This window comes from Siphateles boraxobius, unplaced genomic scaffold (assembly GCF_051911475.1).
Source record: "Siphateles boraxobius isolate OS27281-9 unplaced genomic scaffold, OSU_SipBor_1 13, whole genome shotgun sequence".
Lineage (NCBI taxonomy): Eukaryota > Metazoa > Chordata > Actinopteri > Cypriniformes > Leuciscidae > Siphateles > Siphateles boraxobius.
The window spans coordinates 2,835,223-2,858,318 of NW_027508733.1; the positions used below are offsets into that span (position 1 = coordinate 2,835,223).

The 23,096-nt window shown below is 44.9% G+C and overlaps 1 protein-coding gene across 1 annotated transcript; it reads right to left on the reverse strand.

Moving 5' to 3' along the window:
* Positions 1 to 2,824: 2,824 nt before the first annotated feature.
* On the reverse strand, positions 2,825 to 21,919 carry LOC143736350 (uncharacterized). The gene is made up of 8 exons (XM_077227087.1): positions 21,800 to 21,919; positions 20,779 to 21,080; positions 17,534 to 17,548; positions 13,773 to 14,078; positions 7,497 to 7,565; positions 3,325 to 3,577; positions 2,941 to 3,084; positions 2,825 to 2,841 (listed from the first exon to the last, which is right to left on the reverse strand). The coding sequence occupies exons 1-8, from the start codon at positions 21,855 to 21,857 to the stop codon at positions 2,825 to 2,827; spliced, it is 1,164 nt and encodes a 387-aa protein (XP_077083202.1). The 5' UTR covers positions 21,858 to 21,919.
* Between the last annotated feature and the right edge of the window lie 1,177 nt (positions 21,920 to 23,096).

Genomic DNA, 23,096 nt, shown 5'->3' on the forward strand with positions numbered 1-23,096 from the left:
CAGTACACACAACAAAGAAAATGGGGTAGACAACACAGCACACAGGAAGGGGACACCAACACCACCACCTTCGGCTCTCAGCAACTGGAACACAAACACACACGATCAAAAGGGGATTCACTCAACAAAACAAAAGAAAATCAATATAATATTTAAATGAAAAGAACAAACTGAAATAATCTTAAGTCACAAAATAAACAAGCTGCCAGAACCAACAATGGTTACAGAAAGGCAGTACAAAAAAAAAAATTCTAAGAAGCCACTTCTCAATAAACCAAGAAAAACAAAAAAAACTACATAAGTAATAAGACAGAATCAGACAAAATATAAATACAGTTAGTTTATCTAATAAGATAAACTAAAGTCACTGATAAAGAAACAAACAAAAAAAAAATAATACAAATTTTAACTAAACTGAAAACACAATAATGAAAAAGGAAAAGAAATAATTTAACCAAATTATAACCATGAAGAGCCAACCCCTCCAGCTGCATTCCAACAGTTTAAAATACTGGCCCACGTAAAACTGGAGGCTCACACATTCAACCGTATGGCCGTGATTCCCCCGTGGCCGTGAAGGCAGAGAGGGCAGACAGCGATCAGTAGAATTGCTTGTGTAAATGTTCAAAACGTACACAATCACATTAGAAAACAGTTGTCCAGGGCGGGTATACCGCAATCAAGTAGAGTCGGTGGTACAATGTTCGAAATACACGTTAGGCAGCTAGTGAATGAATGCTCTGCGACTGAAGGAAATCTCCAGTTGAACCAGCCCGGTACCTGTTATTTATAAATAAAAAAAATGAACCCCAAATAAAACAAATAAATCCTTCACCATGTAGCCTACATACCGATCAAGCAGTGTTTTGTGTCAACCCAGGAAGAAGCAGCTCAAAGGGTACAAACAGTACAGGTAGCTTTCCGTAACATCCGCTTTTAAATGCGTTGAACGACGGGGTGGAGAACTAGCCCGCCAACTGGAGATCTACGAGCGTTCAATACATAGTAAACACAACGGCAGCTGATAATAGTGGAATAAGTGCAGAGACAACAGAGAAGCTACTTTACCTGTAGCGCAGCAGCAAAACAACACGGGAGCGAGTGACCCGGAAGTATGACGCACTTCCGTCACCAGCGAGCAAGAGGGCAGTCAGAAGGACTACTACCCGTATTTATAGGTGGGGCCTGTGGCAGTGATTGGCCAAAAAGAATGTACAGTAGTTACGAGTTAAACTCATACTGCTACACATAGCAGGAGAATACAACAAAGAACTAGCGCCACGCCTCAGCCAGGTCAGGTCACCCTGGTTGAAACACTCATGCATATACAATGTTGCCAACTTAGCTCCTTTGTTGCTATTTTTAGCGACTTTTCAGACCCCTTTAGTGACATTTTTTAAAAAAAGCGACTAGCGACAAATCTGGCAAGTGCAAAAACTGCGCCGGCGCCTTCAGCATCACTTTGAACACGGTCGAGTCAACTCTGGACTAATATGTCACAGGGAATGATAATAATGAAGCAACAAGTGTATTAGTGCACACAACATCAAACCAGCTGTTACAAGCAGGTTATACAGACAATCGCAGCATCCGGTTGATAAATCCGCGGGACAAGCCAAGTTCGCAAGCACAATAACAGGGCAGACAGCTGAAACGCCCGCATACTGAAAAGGCACATTAAGAAGGCTGTGCTATAAATGCATTAGTTGTCGAGGTAGTCCAGAACGCGCTCCCCAACTGAGTCTCAAAGGGGAAAGCACTGCGTTTATACTCTTCGTGATTGTACGAGGAGCGCGTCACCTTCGAACACATATCTCAGGAAGCGCCTGTGATGAGGGCAATCTGAATGTGAAAGTGTATGTGTCTTTCAGATCCACCACTATAAACCAGTCCTCGGGTCAAATGTGCGAGAAAAATCTATTGTTTATATTTGATTTAATTTATTATGATTGCACATTTCTATATTCATAAAGTCAAATGCCAAATTTTGAACAATTTAAAATTGATATTAAAATAAATTTAGAAACAATATCCAAATATAAAAAACTTAAAAGCAAGGAAAACTACACAGCTGTTTAATAGGTACACGTTTTTTTTCTGTAAAATGCCTTTATTTTTCCCCTTTTGTTACACATGTATGGTTATATGTACTCCTGTATGTAAATTATGTTTTGTTGTTATTACAAAGCATAAAAAATTTTAAAAATAAGTATCGCGAGATCCTTGACGTGATAATAAACAAGAAAAATATGTGATGCTGCTGCATGTGATCTGTAACATGAACTTAACACAGTATTGTATATTTTTCTTGCAGTATATCTGCAATTAGAATATGTAACAGTTAGTTTTAATACAATTTAAAATATATATTTTAGAATATTTTATTCATATTTTAGCAGTATAGGTTGTTTATACCGGAATATATTGCAAAAAAGACAAACTAATTGGTAATATTAAAAATAAATAAATAATGTTTTTACAGATAGGCTATAAAAAGCACCTGTGGAAAAAAAGTACAAATAAAGCTGTGTATATACACTGCTGAAATATTTAAAATATACATAAAGTTTGTATTCCTCTGAATAAATCATGGAGAGACTCTTGAACCTCAGAGTGAGAAACTTTATTGATAAAGGCAAGCAAATACATACAGCAAATATACAGCAGTAGTAAAGTGAGAACTGTGTCTCTTTATTCAGAGAAATATAAACAATAAAGTGACACTGTTAAAATCTGACACTGAAAGAGAGCACAAACTCAAATAATCATCAGTATTTATTATGAAAAACACACTTGAAGAACCTTTAAAGTTCAGCGATCTGCTTTAGATTTCGATACTTCCTGAAAAAGATGAACATAAAAAGCCAAACATTAATACATTTCACAGATACTTATACATGCAAAATCAGTTTGTGAGAAATTACATCATCAATCATGTACCTGATGTGTGAATATGTGCTTGATCTCGTTCAGCTCTTCTGGATCTGATGTCATAAACCAGAATGATGACAATAGCCACGCCCACTAGAGCAGAGAGGACCAATCGGATCACAGCTTCAGTAGGACCACAACAGTGGACAGAGTCTGAGGAATAAACACATCAAACTGAGAACAGCTCAGTCAATAAACACTAATATCAGCACTGACATCAACTAATATTTCTGAATACACAGAAATATGATCAAATCTAATCAACAATATTATATTCGGTTCCAAGTGAGTTTTTATACGGTCTGTCATCTCAAACTATAAACGATACAACAATTCAATATGTAAATAGTGAATAAGAATATTTGAAGGAGAAGACAAATGATCTCTACTCACCATAGACAGAAACTCTGAATGCTTTTGAGAAACTGTATGAATCCATCATCCATATTTCTGAAAACATCAGTAGTTTATAATCTCCAGCATGTTCAGTTGTGGTGTTTGTGATGGTCAGAGATCCAGTTTGATTGTCCAGCTTCAGTCTGTCTCTGAATCTCCCATCAAGAACATCATCATATACAGTGATTCTGTCGGCCCGTTTATTGATTTCAGCCATTAAAGTGTTTTCATCTCCAAACCTCCACTGAATCTCCACTGAATCACTAACGCTGTGCGCGTTATTCTGAGTCCATCTGCTTGCCTAATGGCTACAACAAGAGATGAGGTGTCGTGCAGTCCAGCAGGTGCTGCCTCGCTGCCATGCAGTCTCAAAATCTCTCAAAGTTTATCTTTGAAAAAGCTTTACTGGGACAGTGTTGTATCCAAAGGCAACGCAGGTAATGGCAAGATTACTATTATGATCGTCATCTATATTGTTGCTCTTTTTGCCAGTTCAGTGCGGCCGTGCTTTGCACTCGATCGACGCACAGGAAATGAGAGCAGCTGTTACAAATATTTCGATTCGTCTTTGTTCTGTGGATATAAGTTTACTCATGTATGGTTGCCCAGTGGACAATTTGTTTTATATCGCAATGTTCTTAACAATGGAAAAGTGGCAATACAAAATACTACTTCAAAAACTCCCTCACACAAGACTCCGCAACTCTTGAGAAAACTTTCTGGATATCTGTTGCTCACCCTTTTGCTTGCGGGAGACGTTCATCTTAATCCCGGGCCTGCTGAGAGAGATATGGGTCCAAATCACCATCGAGGGATACTTAAGGAGAAAATGGAGCAATATCCTGGGTTGAAAAATACGCCCGGGTATGAATTTAACATCTTAAATAGCACATTGTTTGCTACCGATTCAGCCACACTGGGTGAGTCTCCTGTTGACTTTATTCCATTACCAGCAGTGATGTCTTGCATGAAAAATCTTGTGCAAAAACAAACAAAGTGTGCATCATCAGACAATGTAATACGAAAGCTAAATCCTGCAATTGCGAAACATCGTGGAATTAAACTTTTCCGAACTGTAAACCAGGCTCGCATGCTGTGGGATTCTCAGGCTAAACCAAGCGGGTTATTAGGAGGACATTTAAATATCCGAAGCGCGATTCCTAAAGAGGATCAATTACAACATCTCATATATGAGTCAAATTTGGACTTCCTTTGCTTGACAGAGACATGGTTACACGAAAACTCACCGGCTGACGTATTAAAAGTTCATGGTTACAATATGTTTAGACGAGACAGAAATGTTGGTCGGGGTGGCGGAGTGTTGTTTTATGTCAAGGATAGTGTAAATTGTGTGCAAATTCGCTTGTCAGATGTTGATGACTTGGAATGCATAGTTCTTAAATTAACTCTATCAATTCAAATGTCTTTTATCTTGATTGGAATATATAGACCACCATCCTCAAAAAAATGTTTTTATGATAAATTGAATGCCCTCTTGAGGGAATGTGATTCTAAAAACGAGGTTATTTTATTAGGAGATTTTAATATAAATTGGAGTGATAAAATAAAAAGGAAAGAGCTAAAACGTGTTGCAAGTAAATTCGAATTACAACAGGTAGGCTAATAGAAGGACCTACGAGGATAACTAGTTCATCTGAGACACTTATTGATTTGGCTTTTACAAATAGACCAGAAAGAATAAGAAGATCTTATAATTTGGTCACAGGGCTATCCGACCATAACATGATCCTAATTGTAAGAAAGCTCTCAAAAAAGGTATTAAATTTATCAACTTATACAAAGTTAAATCAGTATGGAATCCCTAAAAGTCAGTTATCCAATCTTGAACATGCAATTAAAGAAATTAATTGGAATGAACACCTGGCTTATGAAAGTGTTGATGAAAATTGTAAATCTCTCATGGTAAAACTGGAAACAATTATGCATAGTTTTATGAGAAAAATCAAAAAGAAACCTGGTAAAAGAAACCATCTACCTTGGATAAATGAGACTATAAGGTCACTAATGAAACAGAGGGATTATACCCTTAAGATGGTAATTAAGAACAAACTGGCTCATGAGAGACAATTATATACAACATTGAGGAATAAGGTTTTAAAAAAACTTAGGCAGGCAAAAGCTAATTTTTATATTGATGCTATTTGTGAAGCTAAGGGAAATACCAAAGAAATCTGGCATAATTTAAAAAGATTAACAGGGACATTTTGCACTAGCAATAAACCAATACAATTGAATATAGATGGAAATGAAACCCATGATCCAAGTAAAGTGGCTGCAGCATTTAATTATTATTTTATTAATTCCATAAATGCTCTATCCCATAATTTTGCCAGAATAAATTACTCTCTCACTCCTTTAAATACATCTGCCCCTATTATGACTTTTAGAGAAGTGACAGACTTCAAAGTAAATTCAATTATCTCTTCTCTTAATTGTTCAAGGGCAAAAGATATATATGGGATGGACACAGCATTTGTAAAAACCTATAAGGAGGCACTCATTCCATCCATTACGAAAATTGTTAACTGGTCAATTAATGAAGGAGTGTTTCCCAGTTCTTGGAAAACTGCAATAATAACACCGGTATTTAAATCCGGTGATCAGAGTGTCATTAGCAACTATCGACCGATAAGCATTCTTCCAGCTGTATCAAAAATTGTAGAGAAATGTATATCTGAACAGATTACGATGCATTTAAATTCAGGTCCCTTCTCATTACATCCGATGCAATTTGGATTTAGAAAATATCATTCTACGGAAACGGCTAATGTCTTTCTGTTGGAAAATATAAAGGCTAAACTGGAGAAGGGTGGGGTGGTTGGAGCTATTTTCCTTGATTTAAAAAAAGCTTTTGATTTGGTTAATCATGAGGTTTTAATTAGTAAATTATCAAAGTTCAATTTTTCATTAGATGCCATTAAATGGATAAAATCATATATTACAGACAGAAAACAATGTGTTCGTGTGGATAATAACATCTCCCAAATAACTGATATTAATTTGGGCGTACCCCAAGGTTCCATTTTGGGTCCCCTGTTATTCAGTCTATACATTAACGATCTACCTGAGGTCTGTCTACCTAATGTCACCTGCCAGATGTATGCTGATGACACTGTCATATATCTACATGCTACAAGCAAGAGAAAAGCTGCAGAAGAGTTATCGGCTACAATGGTTAAAATCTCAAATTGGTTAGCAAACTCGTGTCTGCACCTTAATACTGATAAAACAATGTGTATGTTTTTTTCGAAATCCACAAATAGAGATATAGACCCAGATATCATAGTAGCAGGGAAAAGACTTCCAGTAGTTCAAGAGTTAAAATATCTGGGAATAATAATAGATTCATGTTTTTCATTTAAAACACAGGTGAAAAAGGTCACAAATAGAATTAAATTTAATTTGGCAAATTTCAGACACATTAGGAATAATTTGACTACAGAGGCCTCAAAGTTATATATTAATGCTATGATCATATCACACATTAACTACTGTCTTACCAGTTGGACACAGACAAGTCGGACTACATTACGATCAGTTGAAATACTTTACAAACGGGCCTTAAAAACGTTAGATAAAAAGTCAAATTCATATCACCATTGTAAACTTTTAATTAAATATGACCTGTTAAATTGGGAAAACATGATTAAGTTTGCAGATATTTTACTTGTATATAAAATTTTTCATGGTAGGGCTCCCCCTCCGCTCAATAAATTTGTCCAACAAAATGTTAACTCATCCACCAGAGCATCTACAAGAGGGGATTGTAAAATACCATGTAAAAAAAGTAGCTTTGGACAGTCGGCTTTCTCTTTTCGAGCAGCTCATGCATGGAATACCATACCCACAGAACTAAGGAAGATCACGTCTATCAAATCATTTTCTAAATCCATAAAACATTGGTTATTAACAAATCAAATATGTTGCCATAATACAGAATAATGTGTTTGTATTTATTATGTTTTTTTTTTTTTTTTTTTTATTGTAGTAGTGTATTTATTGTTTAAATGTTTAACCTGCTAGGGACTGCAGATGAAAATTAGCCTGTATGGCTAAATCTGGCACATTTACATGTTGGACCTTGTACCCATGTTAATTAATGTGCACTGTCCCTTTAAATAAAGAAACTCAAACTCAAACTCAATCACTTCATCATCCTCCATTTCAGTAAGATCAGAGTTTAGAGAGACTGAATCTCCCTCCATCACTGACACTGACTCCACTTCATCTGTCAAACACACAGAGAACAAACAGAACATCTCGGTTACGTATGGTAACCCTCGTTCCCTGAGTAGGGAACGGAGACGTCTCGTCGGAGGAGTTTCCAACGAATTGGGATCACGCTTGGGAGACCAATTGCCTGCGAGTGAACTAAAACGAGCCAATGAATATTGGCATGCAAGATTAGGCATTCTGCGTGCCGCCTGCCAGTGCGGGTATAAAGCGGGAGCAAGTGCACACACGTTTGCTTTTCGCTGAGGAGCCGGACGGTGTCCAGTCCTCCGCGAAGGTACAGCAGCATGGCGACTGGACAAGACGTCTCCGTTCCCAACTCAGGGAACGAGGGTTACCATATGTAACTGAGACGTACCCTTTGGTGGGAACTCCTACATCTCGTCAGAGCTGTTTCCAACGAATTGGGATCCCTAATAAAACGCCATGGTGCTGGCCCCTTCCAGCGCCCAGCTTAGCTACCCGCCGGAGCAGTTTCTTGTCGTCTTTGGCGGAAGCTAGCTTGGAAGAATCACGCTGCTGTTCTGCAAGACCCTCTCAGTGGATATGGATAACACTTGGAAAGCGTGCCCACCCTGTGGGAGGGAACGCTGCGGAAGCCCCTGCCCGCCCGAAGGGAAGCACTGGAATACACATGTGTACTAACCCGTGGGGTAGTGAAACACATGGCGGTCCTTGAGGTAATAGACCTGGCGCCAAGCGATCCGCCTCGCCTGGTGCCGAAGGGGTGATGGAGGAACTCACAAGGTTAGCCGTATGTTGGGGAAACAACAGAGTAGAAAGACGCACGTATCCGGCCGTGAGGCGGGAATGGCATATCAAGCCGACATAACCTAATTTCTCGCGTTACTGGCTGTAGCGAGTACACGGGAGGAAACAGGTTCAACACGGAGGCTATAGAATCTAGCGAACGTGTTAGGTGTCGCCCAGCCCGCAGCTCTACAGATGTCTGTCAGCGAGGCGCCCTGCACCAAAGTCCAGGAGGAGGCAACACTCCTAGGAGAGTGTGCCCTCAACCTAGGTGGGCAAGGCAAGTCCTGGGAAGCAGAAGCCCGGACGATAGCATCCACTAGCCAGTGGGCTAACCTCTGCTTGGAGACAGCCTTCCCCTTCTGCTGGCCTCCATAACAGATGAAGAGCTGGTCTGAGGTCCTAAAGCTTTGCGTTCTGTCCACGTAACAACGCAGGGCGCGGACGGGACAGAGAAAAGCGAGGGCTGGGTCGCTTGCAGGTTCACAACCTGATCTACAAATGGAATGGTAGGAACCTTGGGCACATACCCGAGCCGGGGTCTCAGAACAACGTGAGAAAGGCCCGGTCCGAACTCAAGGCACGATTCGTCGATCGAAAAAGCCTACAGATCCCCTACCCTCTTAAAGGAGGCTAAAGCCAACAGGAGAGCTGTCTTTATAGACAGGATATTTAACTCGACCGTTTGCAATGGCTCAAAAGGGGGCCTCTGAAGTGCTCTGAGCACTAGAGTTAAGTCCCAAGAGGGTACGGGATGCGGATTACGTGGCGGATGGCACCTGGCACCCGGCACCCCTAAGGAATCTGATGATCAGGTTGTGCTTTCCCAATGACTTACCTTCTACTGCATCGTGATGAGCAGCTATTGCGGCAACATATACTTTGAGGGTGGAGGAAGACAGCCTTCTCTCCAACCCATCTCGCAGGAAGGAAAGCACGACTCTGATCGGGCAAGTCCGTGGGTCTTCCCGGTGGGAAAAACACCAATTGACGAATAGGTCCCACTTCAACGCATAGAGGCGCCTCGTAGAGGGGGCTCTAGCGGAAGTGATGGTGTCTACCACAGCCTGTGGTAGGCCTCCTAGAACCTCCGCGTCCCGTCCAGGGACCAGACATGGACCTAATTTCTCAGACATGAACCTAATTTCTCAGAAAGCAGGTCCTTCCTCAGAGGAATGGGCCAAGGAGGGGCTGTCACGAGGAGCATGAGTTCCATGAACCAAGTCCGGTTGGGCCAATACGGCGCAACAAGCAGGACCTGCTCCTCGTCCTCCCTGACCTTGCACAGTCTGTGCGAAAAGGCTCACTGGGAGAAACGCATATTTGCGAAGGCCCCGGGGGCCAGCTGTGTGCCAGTGCATCCGTGCCGAGGGATCTTTCAGTCATGGAATAAAACAGTCGGCAATGGGTCGTGTCCGGAGAGGCAAACAGATCTATGTGAGCGGCTCCGAAGATTCCCCATATCAGCTGGACCACCTGGGGATGGAGTCGCCATTCTCCCGGAAGAGGTGGCTGCCGTGAGAGCTCGTCGGCTACACGGTTGAGCGCACCAGGGATGTGAATGGCCTGAAGCGACCTCAGATGCTTCTGACTGCATAGGAGGAGATGGCGGGCGAGTCGCAACATACGACGGGAGCGTAGACCCCTTTGCCGGTTGATGTACTAAACGGTCGCATTGCTGTCCATCGCACCAATACATGCTTGTGCAGAAGCAGCCCCTTGAGGCGGCACAAGGCTAAGCATACTGCTTGCAACTCTAGGCAGTTGATGTGCCTGCGGCTGCGGCTGTCATGTGCCCCAGGAGCCTCTGAAACTGTTTCAGTGGGACCGCAGAGCTGCCTTGAAAAGACTTGAGGCAGTTGAGCACTGACTGGACGTGCTCCTCGGTGAGGCGTGCAGTCTGACCGACCGAGTCCAACTCCATACCGAGATAAGAGATCCTCTGCGTGGGGCAGAGTTTGCTCTTGTCCCAGTTGACCTGAAGCCCCAATCGGCTGAGGTGCTGGAGCACCAAGTCACTGTGTTCACACAACAGATCTCGCGAGTGAGCCAGTCATCAGTGAGCCATTATGAACCAGCCATCGAGATAGTTGAGAATGCGAATGCCATGTTCTCTCATGGGAACAATGGCCGCCTCCACGACTTTCGTGAAGACACGGGGCGACAGGGCCAAGCCGAAGGGTAGGACCTTGTACTGATGCAGTGGCTCTCAAACTTTTTCGGTCATTCCCCATTTTGGAAAAGGGGGAATTTTCAAGCCCCACCTGCTCCCATCGCCCCAACACAATGCTAATGAAATACGCAACAAGCTTAACATGTTCCAATTTATTGAAGTAAGTAGTATCAGTATAGTAACGAGTTGTATCTAAATACAAACTAACTATCTACATCAAATAACAGCAAGTTCAAAAATAAAAAAAATAAAAGTGCAGCTGTGTCATAACTTGCATGAAATTCAAAAATAGAGAAAATAAAAGTGCAGTTGTATCAAAATTTGTATCAAGTTCAAAAAAAGAAAATAAATAAAAGTGCCACTCGTCATAGCATCAGCACTCCCTGGTTGGGGGCTGTGGACTAACATTATATTGTACTTAAAAACGTGAGAAAAATAAATAAATATATATTACACATATTAAAATAGACATAACATACTTTATTTGATATGGGATTAAAATGATGGGCAGTGTATAAGATATAAACTAATGATTAATTATTTTAATATTTCCTTTGTTCCGATCAGAGCATGTGAGCGGAGAGAGAGCGCATTTCTGAATATTCCTCCGCTCGCTCATTCCGCTCAGGGTCGCACGCTCAACGCAGAATGTCCTGCTGGCTCGAAAATATGTGGAATAAGGGCTGTCTCCGACCAAAGTTTTTTTCTAGTCGACTAGTAGTTGTTCATTTAAGCCATTAGTGGACAAATCGCCCCTTTATATTGATTTAATTACTTAAATAGCTATACAGGATAATGAGCGTTATATTGCCGCACTCAAGTGCACGCATAAAGCTTGCTACAAAGAACCGGCAAAAGTAATGATTATGAATGTGTAAAAAATAGCAAGGAGACATTTAAATGTTTATTAATAAACTGGTGTTTTCGGTGTCGCTGCAAAGATGAAGTTGACGATGCGGATTCGCCATCAACGAATAAAGATATAAAGGCATAAAAAGGAAAATTTCCTCCTGTTTGGCGCACCGCAACTGTCATGTCTCCATTCCCCACAAGTGGGGCGTGCCCCACACTTTGAGAACCACTGTACTGATGTGACGAGGAAGAATTGAGACATGAAAGTACGCGTCCTTCAGGTCGATCGCTGCAACCATTCCTGGGGACGGATAAATTCGAAGATGCGTTTGTGCGTGAGCATTTTGAACGGGCAACGCGGCGGTGCACACTGTCATTCTGACCCTCTTGGACGGGGGAGACTGGGAGCGGCGAAGCAATTGAGCGTCGACCTTGGCTACTAGTTTCGACCGTGAGTGACCCAGAGGAAGTAGAAACTGCTCTTTTATTGAAACTTTGGGAACCAAAACAGAAAGAAAAGGTAAACGAAGATTCTCCACCCGGCCCTACTCTTGGGGAGGGAGAGGAACAGAGGTCCCCTCCCGAAGAGCAACCACTGCGTCCTCTGGGTCGCCCGTCTCAGGGTCGCTTCCCTTTCCTCTTCCCGGGGGGTTTAGACGACTCCCGAGTGGGCTGGGCAGCTCTCTTGCGGCCAGCACCCTGCTGCCTTGAGGGCTGCTGCTTAGGCTGGGCAGGGGCGGAGGCAGCCCTCGGCGACAAGCAGCCGGAGGCGCAGCCAACGGGGACGGGGCAGCAGCAGGCCATCTCTGGGGCATGATGTTCTTGAAAACCTCCGACTGCTTCTGGGTGGCGGAGAACTGTTGGGCGTAGCTGGGTCTGGGTCGGTACAACCCTCCTGGATGTCAGAGAGTGCCTTGGCCTGGTGGACCTGGAGGAGCGCCATGGCATGCAGGGCAGAAGCAGCTTCTCCACACGCACTGTAAGCCTTTCCAGTCAGACTGGAAGATAACCTACATGCGCGGGAGGGGAGCGTGGGGTTACCCCGCCAGGTGGACAGTCGATTTGTGTCTGGCCGCCAGAGGGGCCGTCCATGATCTCGCCACCTCGTCATGCACTTCCGGAAAGAAAATAACCGGGGCGGGGAGCTGAGAACCAGCACAAGCTTCCCCGAGAAACCAATCGTCGAGCCGCGAGGGTTCGGGACACAGTGGAGGATTCCACACTAGCCCGACACTCGTGGCCGCCCGGGAAAGCATAGCGGCCATTTCCGGATCTGGCTTGGCTAACGTTGCCACACCCGAAGGGGGCAACGCAGTCGAGTCGTTATCTCCAGAAGATGACCGCAGCGATCGACATCTGATCCTCCGGCGAGGCCCTGAAGGAAACGACTGGGACCACACGAGATGGCCCAGCGCGCTCCACCGGAGGCCCCAATCGCAGCGATGTGGAGGAGTGAGGAGTCTGCGGGGGTCTTCCACCCGGCGGATCATTCCTCACTGTAACCCTCAGACCACCAATGGGATTAGCCGAAGTAGCCTTCTTCACCAGAAGAAGAACTAGATCGGGGAATCACCAAAGGGACTCCCGCTCGAGTGAGGGTTGTCAGTCTCAATCTCTGCACCGCGACGGTCATGTTCCCGCAGTGAGAACATGCCTCAGCATGCGCGAGGCCCAAGCACGAGAGGCAACGATCGGGACCATCAACCGGAGGCAGAATTTGACCGCATCCAGAAACACACGGATGAAACGTCACCCTGAAAAGGACACGATCTTCACCCGTGTTGCTCTTTTAGAGAATGCTCTCTTATTTTGCTGAAGCACGCAGGGATCAATGCGGCAACACAGCGGAGAACCTGCAAGCACGCTGTGTGCACTCAACCGAATACCAGCTGTGAAAACAGCTCTTTTGAAAGATGTAGATCGCATGTAGTCCCAACCGGCAGCCGAGAGCTCGCGAAGATCACTGAAGCGCCGTCAGACCAACACAGAGAGATTGAGAAAAAGAGCAGACTCGTTGAGCGCGAAGAAAACACTTTCTCGAAACTCATTCACTTAGAGGACACAACCGGTCGGTTCCGAAGCAAAAGCAAATGTGTGTGCGCTTGCTTCCGCTTTATACCCGCACTGGCAGGCGGCGCGCGAAATGCAAATCTTGCATGCCAATATTCATTGGCTCGTTTTAGTTCACTCGAAGGCAATTGGTCTCCCTAGCGTGATCCCAATTCGTTGGAGACTCCTCCGACGAGACGTAGGAGTTCCCACGAAAGGGAAACAGGGTTTGCAAAGATTAATACTATTAAATAACTTTATAATGGTTTACTCAATTGAGTGGTTTAAAATATACATTAAAAATAAACAATATAAAAAAAAGTGAATGAATTAATTTAAATGTTTTCATTAAAAAACAGATGTAAACTTTTTTGAACTCACCAATGACAGCGAGAAAGAATCTCTTGATCTCACTGTTGATCTGTAGTTGATAATCTCCATCATGTTCAGTTGTGGTGTTTGTGATGGTCAGAGATCCAGTTTGATTGTCCAGCTTCAGTCTGTCTCTGAATCTCCCATTAAGAACATCATCATATACAGTGATTCTGTCGGCCCGTTTATTTATTTCAGCTATTAATGTGTTTTCATCTCCAAACCTCCACTGAATCACATCATCATCCTTCATTTCAGTAAGATCAGAGTTTAGAGAGACTGAATCTCCCTCCATCACTGACTTCAGTCCTGAATCACAACACACACACACACACACACACACACACACACACACACACACACACACACACACACACACACACACACACACACACACACACACACACACACACCCACACACACAGAGAGAGAGAGAGAGAGAGAGAGAGAGAGAGAGAGAGAGAGAGAGAGAGAGAGAGAGAGAGAGAGAGAGAGAGAGAGAGAGAGAACAGAAACAGTGTTCCTCACAGATTAAGATCGATGATCAGTTAATGATTTATAAAAGTAAATGGTTTGAAATATAAAATTTAAATGAATATCATCATTAAATACCAAAAGCAAAATTAGGTTTGAATTATTAATTGTATATTTATCCTGATTAAAACATAAAACAGCGGGGGAGGGGGGGTATTTAACTCACCATAGACAAAGAGAATGAAAACCTTGATCTCACTGATGGTCAGTAGTATATAATATCTATCATCTTCAGTTCTGGTGTTTGTGATGGTCAGAGATCCAGTTTGATTGTCCCAGCTTCAGTCTCTCTGAATCTCCCATCAAGAACATCATCATATACAGTGATTCTGTCGACCCGTTTATTGATTTCAGCTACTAATGTGTCTTCAGCTCCAAACCTCCACTGAATCTCATCATCATCCTTTATTTCAGTAAGATCAGAGTTTAGAGAGACTGAATCTCCCTCCATCACAAACTTCAGTCCTGAATCACCACACACACACACACACACACACACACACACACACACACACGCACACACGCACGCACACACGCACACACGCACGCACACACGCACACACACACACACACACACACACACACACACACACACACACACACACACACACACACACACACACACACACACACACACACACACACACACACACACACACACACAGAGAGAGAGAGAGAGAGAGAGAGAGAGAGCAAACAGAAACGTCTCAGGTTACGACTGTAACCTATGTTCCCTGAGAACAGGGAACGAGACAATACGTCAACGACGTTATGGGGAACGCCTCAGGCGTGACAGGTGTCTGAAATCACTATCAAATCACGTCAATCATATTGACCGGCGACAGCCCGTGAATCATTAGCGTGAATGATTAACGTGCGACCTGGAAGTATAAAAGGGCGCCTTGCAAACATGACAAATCACCTTATCGTCTGAAGGGACTGTACGGTAGGCAAGCCCCGAGGCATGGCAGGGAGACGTATTGTCTCGTTCCCTGTTCTCAGGGAACATAGGTTACAGTCGTAACCTGAGACGTTCCCTTTCGAAGGGAACTCAACAATACGTCAACGACGTTATGGGGAACGATATACCAACGCCGCCATGCTAAGGGGAGTGCATGCCAAGTGGCAGTGACAACTGTCAGAACCAGCAACTTCAAATGAAACGCTAGAACCACTCACCCTCAGGTCACACTGGGCTGTCAGTGATAGCATTCCCTACGGTCATAGCCCAAGCTACAGCCTCACAGAAAAACCTTCATAAACATGGTTAAATGAAAGGTCTACCAGGGCCGGCTCCGGGCCTGAAACCTCAGCTTCCAATTAGAAGGGGTCCCTTCTAGGGAATGTGGCTAGGGAACCCAAGGGAACCCCAGCCAGTCACTATTCAGGGGAACGTACTCACCCCGAAATGCCACCAGGACGGCCTGACCTGGCGCCAGTACATAGACACTTAGTCTGGCCAAATCCTGTCTGTCTGAAGACAGAGCCTCTGGACAAATGCCTTAAGTAAGGCATCCAACCCGAGGGACTGCGAAGCTGGCAGAGAACCACTCGGCCCGGATCTCAGAGACGGGATATCCCGGAGAGTATGACTCAGCATAGTGCTTTTCAACCCTTGCTAGCGAGGGGAGTTCTCTACTCGATCCATGGATCAACCCAGTGTCTGTGTTTCAAAACACTGAGGAGGCCTGTGAAGGCCTAAGGGCTGATCTAACTGGGAGGCCTCACGAGAGGCCTACGACCGTCTGACCAGACTCAGGAAGCCGCATGCTCATAGAGACCCTCGGTGAGGGGAGCACAAGGTCTGCCTGGTAGGCAAACCAGGCTGTAGGCAGAAAAGGTTCCGGGAGGGAACCAATAGCAGAGAATGAACACTTTAGCGAGCCAGGGCGCAAGCTCGCCTTCAGCAGCTGCCTATTAAGGCTAGCTGAAACTGATAGCAAGTGACCACTAGCCTCATAAACCCAGCACCACTAGGGAACGTTACAGGGAGGCCCGGAGAGGCCTACTACCTGATAGCCAACGTAAGTGGGAATTCACCTTCAGGGAGGCCCGTGAGGCCTACTACCTGATAACCACAGTATGTGGGGTGCTCACCTTCAGGGAGGCCCAGAGAGGCCTACTACCTGATAACCACAGTATGTGAGATGCTCACCTTCAGAGAGGCCAAGAGAGGCCTACTACCTGATAACCACAGTACGTGGGAACTCACCTTCAGGGAGGCCCGGTGAGGCCTGCTACCTTACAACCACAGTATGTGGGGAACTCACCTTCAGCGAGGCCTGGTGAGGCCTACTTCCTGGTAACCACTATCTATGGGAACTCACCTTCAGGGAGGCCTGGTGAGGCCTACTACCTGACCGTTCTCATTCCAGGAGGCCTGGAGGAGCCTACTACCTGATAATCACAGCATGTGGGAACCCTTCAGGGAGGCCTGGTGAGGCCTACTACCTGACAGCCACAATATTTGGGAGCTCACATTCAGGGAGGCCCAGAGAGGCCTACTACCTGATAACCACAGTATGTGAGATGCTCACCTTCAGAGAGGCCAAGAGAGGCCTACTACCTGATAACCACAGTACGTGGGAACTCACCTTAAGGGAGGCCCGGTGAAGCCTGCTACCTTACAACCACAGTATGTGGGGAGCTCACCTTCAGGGAGGCCTGGTGAGGCCTACTACCTGGTAACCACTATCTGTGGGAACTCGCCTTCAGGGAGGCCTGGTGAGGCCTACTACCTGACCGTTCTCATTCAAGGAGGCCTGGAGGAGCCTACTACCTGATAATCACAGCATGTGGGAACTCACCTTCAGGGAGGCCTGGTGAGGCCTACTACCTGACAGCCACAATATTTGGGAGCTCACATTCAGGGAGGCCCAGAGAGGCCTACTACCTGATAGCCAACGTAAGTGGGAATTCGCCTTCAGGGTGGCCGGGTGAGGCCTACTAACTGATAACCATCTTAAGTGGGAATTCACCTTCAGGGAGGCCTGAGTGGCCTACTACCTGATAACCACTGGTAGCTTTGAGCCCTGAGTCAGGGTGATAGTATAAGGTGGCCTGCTAAGGCCAGTCAGCTGGGGACTCGCCTATCAGGGAGGCCTGGTCGGGCCTACTAGTTAATAGCAAGTCATATTCTGCCATAAAGTACACTGTTGGAAACCATACTACACAGCATAATTTACTAATGGGCTTCCAGTAGCGCTATAAGGTATGTCCCACAATGTTGGGACTCACCTCCGAGGAGGCCTGTTTAAGGCCTACTACCCATCAGTGAGTCAACTGCCCGAACCACCAAGGCCAACCACGTAAAGTGAGCTGGCCTACAGTGCCCTCTGGGGGGCTGTCCAATCAAGGAGGCCTGCTGAGGCCTACTACCTAATGGTGCAGCCTTCGTTGGCAGAAGAACTGTTTACACAGCGCCTACAGCATCCTGGTGCCTAATCACATTGCCCATGGCAGTGTACTCCGCAAGAAAGCTAGCACCCTTAAAACAAAGGGAGTACAACATACGCCACTCTGCCTCAACGGAGGCCCCAGTTAGTCAGGGGCCTACCATCTATGCATGGGCGTCAGCTCAGGGCAATGCTCTGGCTTCAGGGGAGCGTACTTCGACCAAAGAAGAAGTGAAGCTTACTTCATACTCGACCCGAGCCATAGTGGTGCGAGGTAGGATAAAACAGAACTGGGAGTGAAGTGCTCAGACCTACCCTGTATCACAGGGGAATACTCACACCTCACCCTGAGGTTACCAGGGTGCGGGCCTGCCAGCGGCTCTAGGGGTGACAGAAATGTATCTGTGCCCAACCTAGGGGAGTGGGGCTTGAATGAAAGCCAACCACCTACAACCTAGCGCTCGAGCAGTAGCTCAGCGAGGTGAGTGAAGCCTAAACTGGCGGCCTAAATCCGTAGGCCAGTTCTGCATGGCAGGGTCGGGCAGGAAACCCAGTCTTCCTCGTGAAGCGAAAGACGGCCTAACCCTGCTCAATAAAGACATATATACCACGGAGGCCTGTTTGAGGCCTACCATGTCCTTACAAACCATCCTCTGCACCACGCTGCATTACTCTAGTCACCCCAGAATGCAGAGAAGGGGGCGGGCCTTGGCCTAACGACTCCCACGGGAGGAGGCTGTTTATACAGGGATGCTAGAAACCAACATTCACAAAGTGAAGGGTCAGAGGAAGAAATGCTAAATTTTTTAGCAGAGCGCCTCTATTATCCCTGGCACAGCCTAGGCCAGCTACAGAGGTGGCCCTGGTGAGGGCCAGCCTGCAAGCATAGATCAATCTGAGGGCTCGGAGGAGCCACAGCCTTACTAAAAAATATAGTCTGTATTATTCCATACAAAGGGCTGCAGAATCGCTCAGCCTAATGAAACCCAAACAGAGCTCAAGGGGCGAAATACTCAGGAAGAAGTCAACGGACCCGTGGGCCGGACATAAGATCTATCTGAAGCTCTAGCGTCAGTCAACACTCTAAGTAAAAAATTCTAAGAGAGAGACCAACTACTCTACCCTGAGGTGGCTAACAGCCCGAAGGCTAACATAGTTATCGTTCTGGCCACCTAACGGGGAACTTCAGGGCCCTAATGATCCAGGAAACTTCTCTTACCTTATTACCTTGACATGACCCCATAGCTCTATACAGGGAACGAGGTCTGTAGAGAGATACATCTCGGAATTTTAATTCACAAAAAAAAAAATTACTCTTAAAAGACCAGTCAGCTCACCTGCGGCGTGCGGAGTGAAGACTCGCCAGATAGTTCTTTATGACCCTGGGGTCCACCACTTTACATGCCTGAAAGAGGCGTTTCTACTAGCCAAGCCTAGGCGGGCCATTGGAACATCGTTCTTATCATAGGCCCAGCCCCAGGCCTGATGTAATGAACGTCTGGGGAGTCAGAAGAGAGGAGAGGGCTGGATTTCTTTTTAATGAAGCCCTCCGGGGAGATTATCCATCAGCGACACTGTGTGCGCTTGTGCTGGATAACCTCCCTCAGATCCCTCTTCTTGCGGGAGTCACGCCTCTTCTGCGCCCTGTTCCTCCACGGAGGGGGCGCACGAGAGGCGACACTGGCTCTCTGGCCCTGTCTACGGTCCTCGGACCGTGAAGGGCCAGGCCCTCCCGCCTGCCTGGGTGTGGAACCGGATCTCAGCGGTATGCAGGATCCTGCAGCAGGTCGGCCTGGTATGCCTGCAGCACCGCCATAGTGTGCAGGGAAGCACCAGCCTGAACCGCTGTCGTGTATGCTCTGCCATTCAAACGTGCTGTTGACTTTAGCGGTTTGGATGGCAGGGTTGGAGCTCTCAGTGTCGACGCCTGCCCAGACACGAGATAGTTCGCAAACGACTCGTCAAAATGGGCGGCATCGACACATACCCATGCTCTGCGATCCCCTCAACATCAGCGAAATTAACCCGCTGATGTCGGTGAATACGGGCAGAGTATGGGCTCTTCCATGCCCTCTCGATCTCCGTGTGAAGATCAGGAAGGAATGGAAGGCTCACCTGAGCTGGTGGTGTATGGCAGGGGAGAAACCGATCGCCAAGCCTACCGCGAGCGGTCTCTCCTCTAGCGCGTCGCCATGGCAGCTACAGCCTGTTGGCGGCGCGCTCCACAACATCCACCAGGTCTGCATACACGGGGCAGGGTGGCTGAGAGGGTTCAGGATCTACCTGATTATAAACCTCCTCAGCCATCTCCTGCTCGTCCTGAAGAGCAGCAACTGCAGGAAACCATTGGTGCCTGCAGTTCGCCCTCGTCAGCCGTCGAATCATTTGAGAGGTTTACAGGACTCTCAAGATGATCGATGAGCTCTATCTGGAAGCCCATGATGCAAGTCGCCGCTCTGCCTCGGCACGAGCGGGACCACGCGGACCAGACGTTGAACCCCCTTCACTCGAGAAGTGGGCCAGACGAGAGCGGAGCGTTTTAAGAGAAAAACGCTCACAGTTCACACAGAGGATTCCCTCGAGAACCTCTCGTGCGCGCTCTTCTCCCAGGCAGGAAAAAAACACACTCGTGTGCTGTACATTTCATTTTCTTACCGTTTCATTGAGTAGCGTTTTCAAACAGACAGTCCCTGAAGATGATGAGATGATTTGTCATGTTTGCAAGGCGCCCTTTTATACTTCCAGGTCGCACGTTAATCATTCACGCTAATGATTCACGGGCTGTCGCCGGTCAATATGATTGACGTGATTTGATAGTGATTTCAGACACCTGTCACGCCTGAGGCGTTCCCCATAACGTCGTTGACGTATTGTTGAGTTCCCTTCGAAAGGGAACAGTGTTCCTCACAGATTAAGATGATCAGTTAATGATTTATAGAAGTAAATGGTTTGAAATATAAAATTTAAATTAATTTCATCATTAAATACCAAAAGCAAAATGAGGTTTGAATTAGTAATTGTATATTTATCCTGATTAAAACATAAAACGGGGGTATTTAACTCACCAATGACAAAGAGCCTGAAACTCTTGAACACACTGTTGATCAGTAGATAATAGTATCCTTCATGTTCAGTTGTGGTGTTTGTGATGGTCAGAGATCCAGTTTGATTGTCCAGCTTCAGTCTGTCTCTGAATCTCCCATCAAGAACATCATCATATACAGTGATTCTGTCGAACTGTTTATTGATTTCAGCTATTAATGTGCCATCATTTCCAAACCAATGAATCTCATCATCATCCTTCATTTCAGTAAGATCAGAGTTTAGAGAGACTGAATCTCCCTCCATCACTGACACAAACTCAACATACGCTCCTGAAGAACAGAGTTTTTCACAGATTAAAGCTTTAAATCACTTGATGTTGGTTTGATGAAGCTTCACTAAAATACTTTTAATCATTTGAATGTGAAATTAATAATATTCTGCAGCAGTACAAAAGCAAAAGATGATGAATGAAAAGAGAAAAAGATATTTATATATGGAACAATAACTAAAAAAGACACTTTTACTTTAATGTTTAACGCACACTAAAACCAATGCCGTTGATTATCTGAGCTTCATATTTATACTATTTTATTTAATCATAATAACTGAGTTTAGAGCTGAATTCAAACTTGATCTGACAGTAAAATCATTTACATTTACATTTATTCATTTAGCTGACGCTTTTATCCAAAGCGACTTACAATTGCTATATTTCAGAGGTCGCACGCCTCTGGAGCAACTAGGGGTTAAGTGTCTTGCTCAGAGACACATTGGTGTCTCACAGTGGATTTGAACCCGGGTCTCTCACACCAAAGGCATGTGTCTTATCCACTACGCCATCACCACCCCAAATCACAGTTCAATTATTTCTATATGAGAATAACAGTGAATGTTGATCCTCTCGAACTTATTTAACCAGTAATTTATCACATGGTACCAGAACTGAACCAATTGACGTCATAAAAACACATACGGTAGAGTTTGAGTGTTATACAATCCCATGGAAGGCCGTAATGGACAATTTCAACAGAAGAAAATAATAACTCACCAACCAAACGCCACAAACACAAACAGAGCAAAACTAATTTGAGAAACATTTTCTTCATCGGTTCACTGATGCAAACACTCAGATATATCTGAAACACGACTGAATTGATGCTGTGTGTGTTTGTGATCCTCCCAATAAAGACTGAACCTTCGTCATAGTTTATTCTCAAAACCATTTCCTGTAAAACAGGAAGTCATGAAAGAGTGAAATATTAGATTAGATGTCTGTATCTACTGGTGTTGATGATCAGATGTCAATCTTCAAAATTCATCAATGATGTATGATAATGATATTGTTTGATTTCATAATTGGATTCATTTTATTTAACTGTAACAATGTTTTGTATGGAGTGAAAGTCAGATTATTTGGTTAATTTAAGCATGAGAGTTAATGAAGAAACACTTCACCCACAAACTGACAGACTCCCTGACCTCATTCATCTGATAATAGACACTGATGTTGAAGCTGTTTGTCCACCAACAGGTCAAACCACATTAGATGTAGAAAAATCAGACCACAGCAGTTTCCCTTTGACTCACAAAACGAGCTGCTTACGCTCTACATTTAGTGAATGACTTTCACCATTTTTGCCATGTTGCTATTATAAAGTCAAACAGTGTAAGTTAATGTGAACAATAGCCTGTAAATCTGATTTATTCAGTTGAAACCAAATAAGACAAATGTTAGATGTGGTCTTGAAAAAATATGATAAGAAATGCTTGAGTTTATAACTCAGTCTCTGGCTATTGATTGTAGACTGCAGTTGCAAAATGCGGTTTTGGCCCGACCGCCGAAAGGGTTCAGGCTGTGTTTGAGGCCAGAGAACCAGAGGAAAACAGAAGTTCACTTTAACAAGAAAGCATCGACTAAACTCACTTCACATGCAAGTCTGGTAGGCATAGAGGATGTTTTGTTTCAAGAACCGAATGGTTAAATCGTTCCCATATATAATTGTTGTGACAAAAATTTCTATCAAACCATCATCACTGCGTAAGAGACACTCTGAATCAAATTGTCTTTTAAAAGGTATTTATTCTTGCAAGAAGGCCCAGTCATCACAGAAGTTACGCTGTAAAGTGAGAGAGACCACACCAGGAAGAGCTGAGCTGTATTTATACTGATTTCAAGGTCTTCCCAGAAGCAGGACTCCTTTCTGCCACATTCCTTAGATAATCACCCATGGCTACTAGCCTCGATTTATTACTAGCTGACCCTTAAGACCCACTCGGACTAGATGACCTCTGACCTCAGAGGGCACAGCTGTTCCCGAAGTGTCTCGCTCCTGCATTTCAGATGT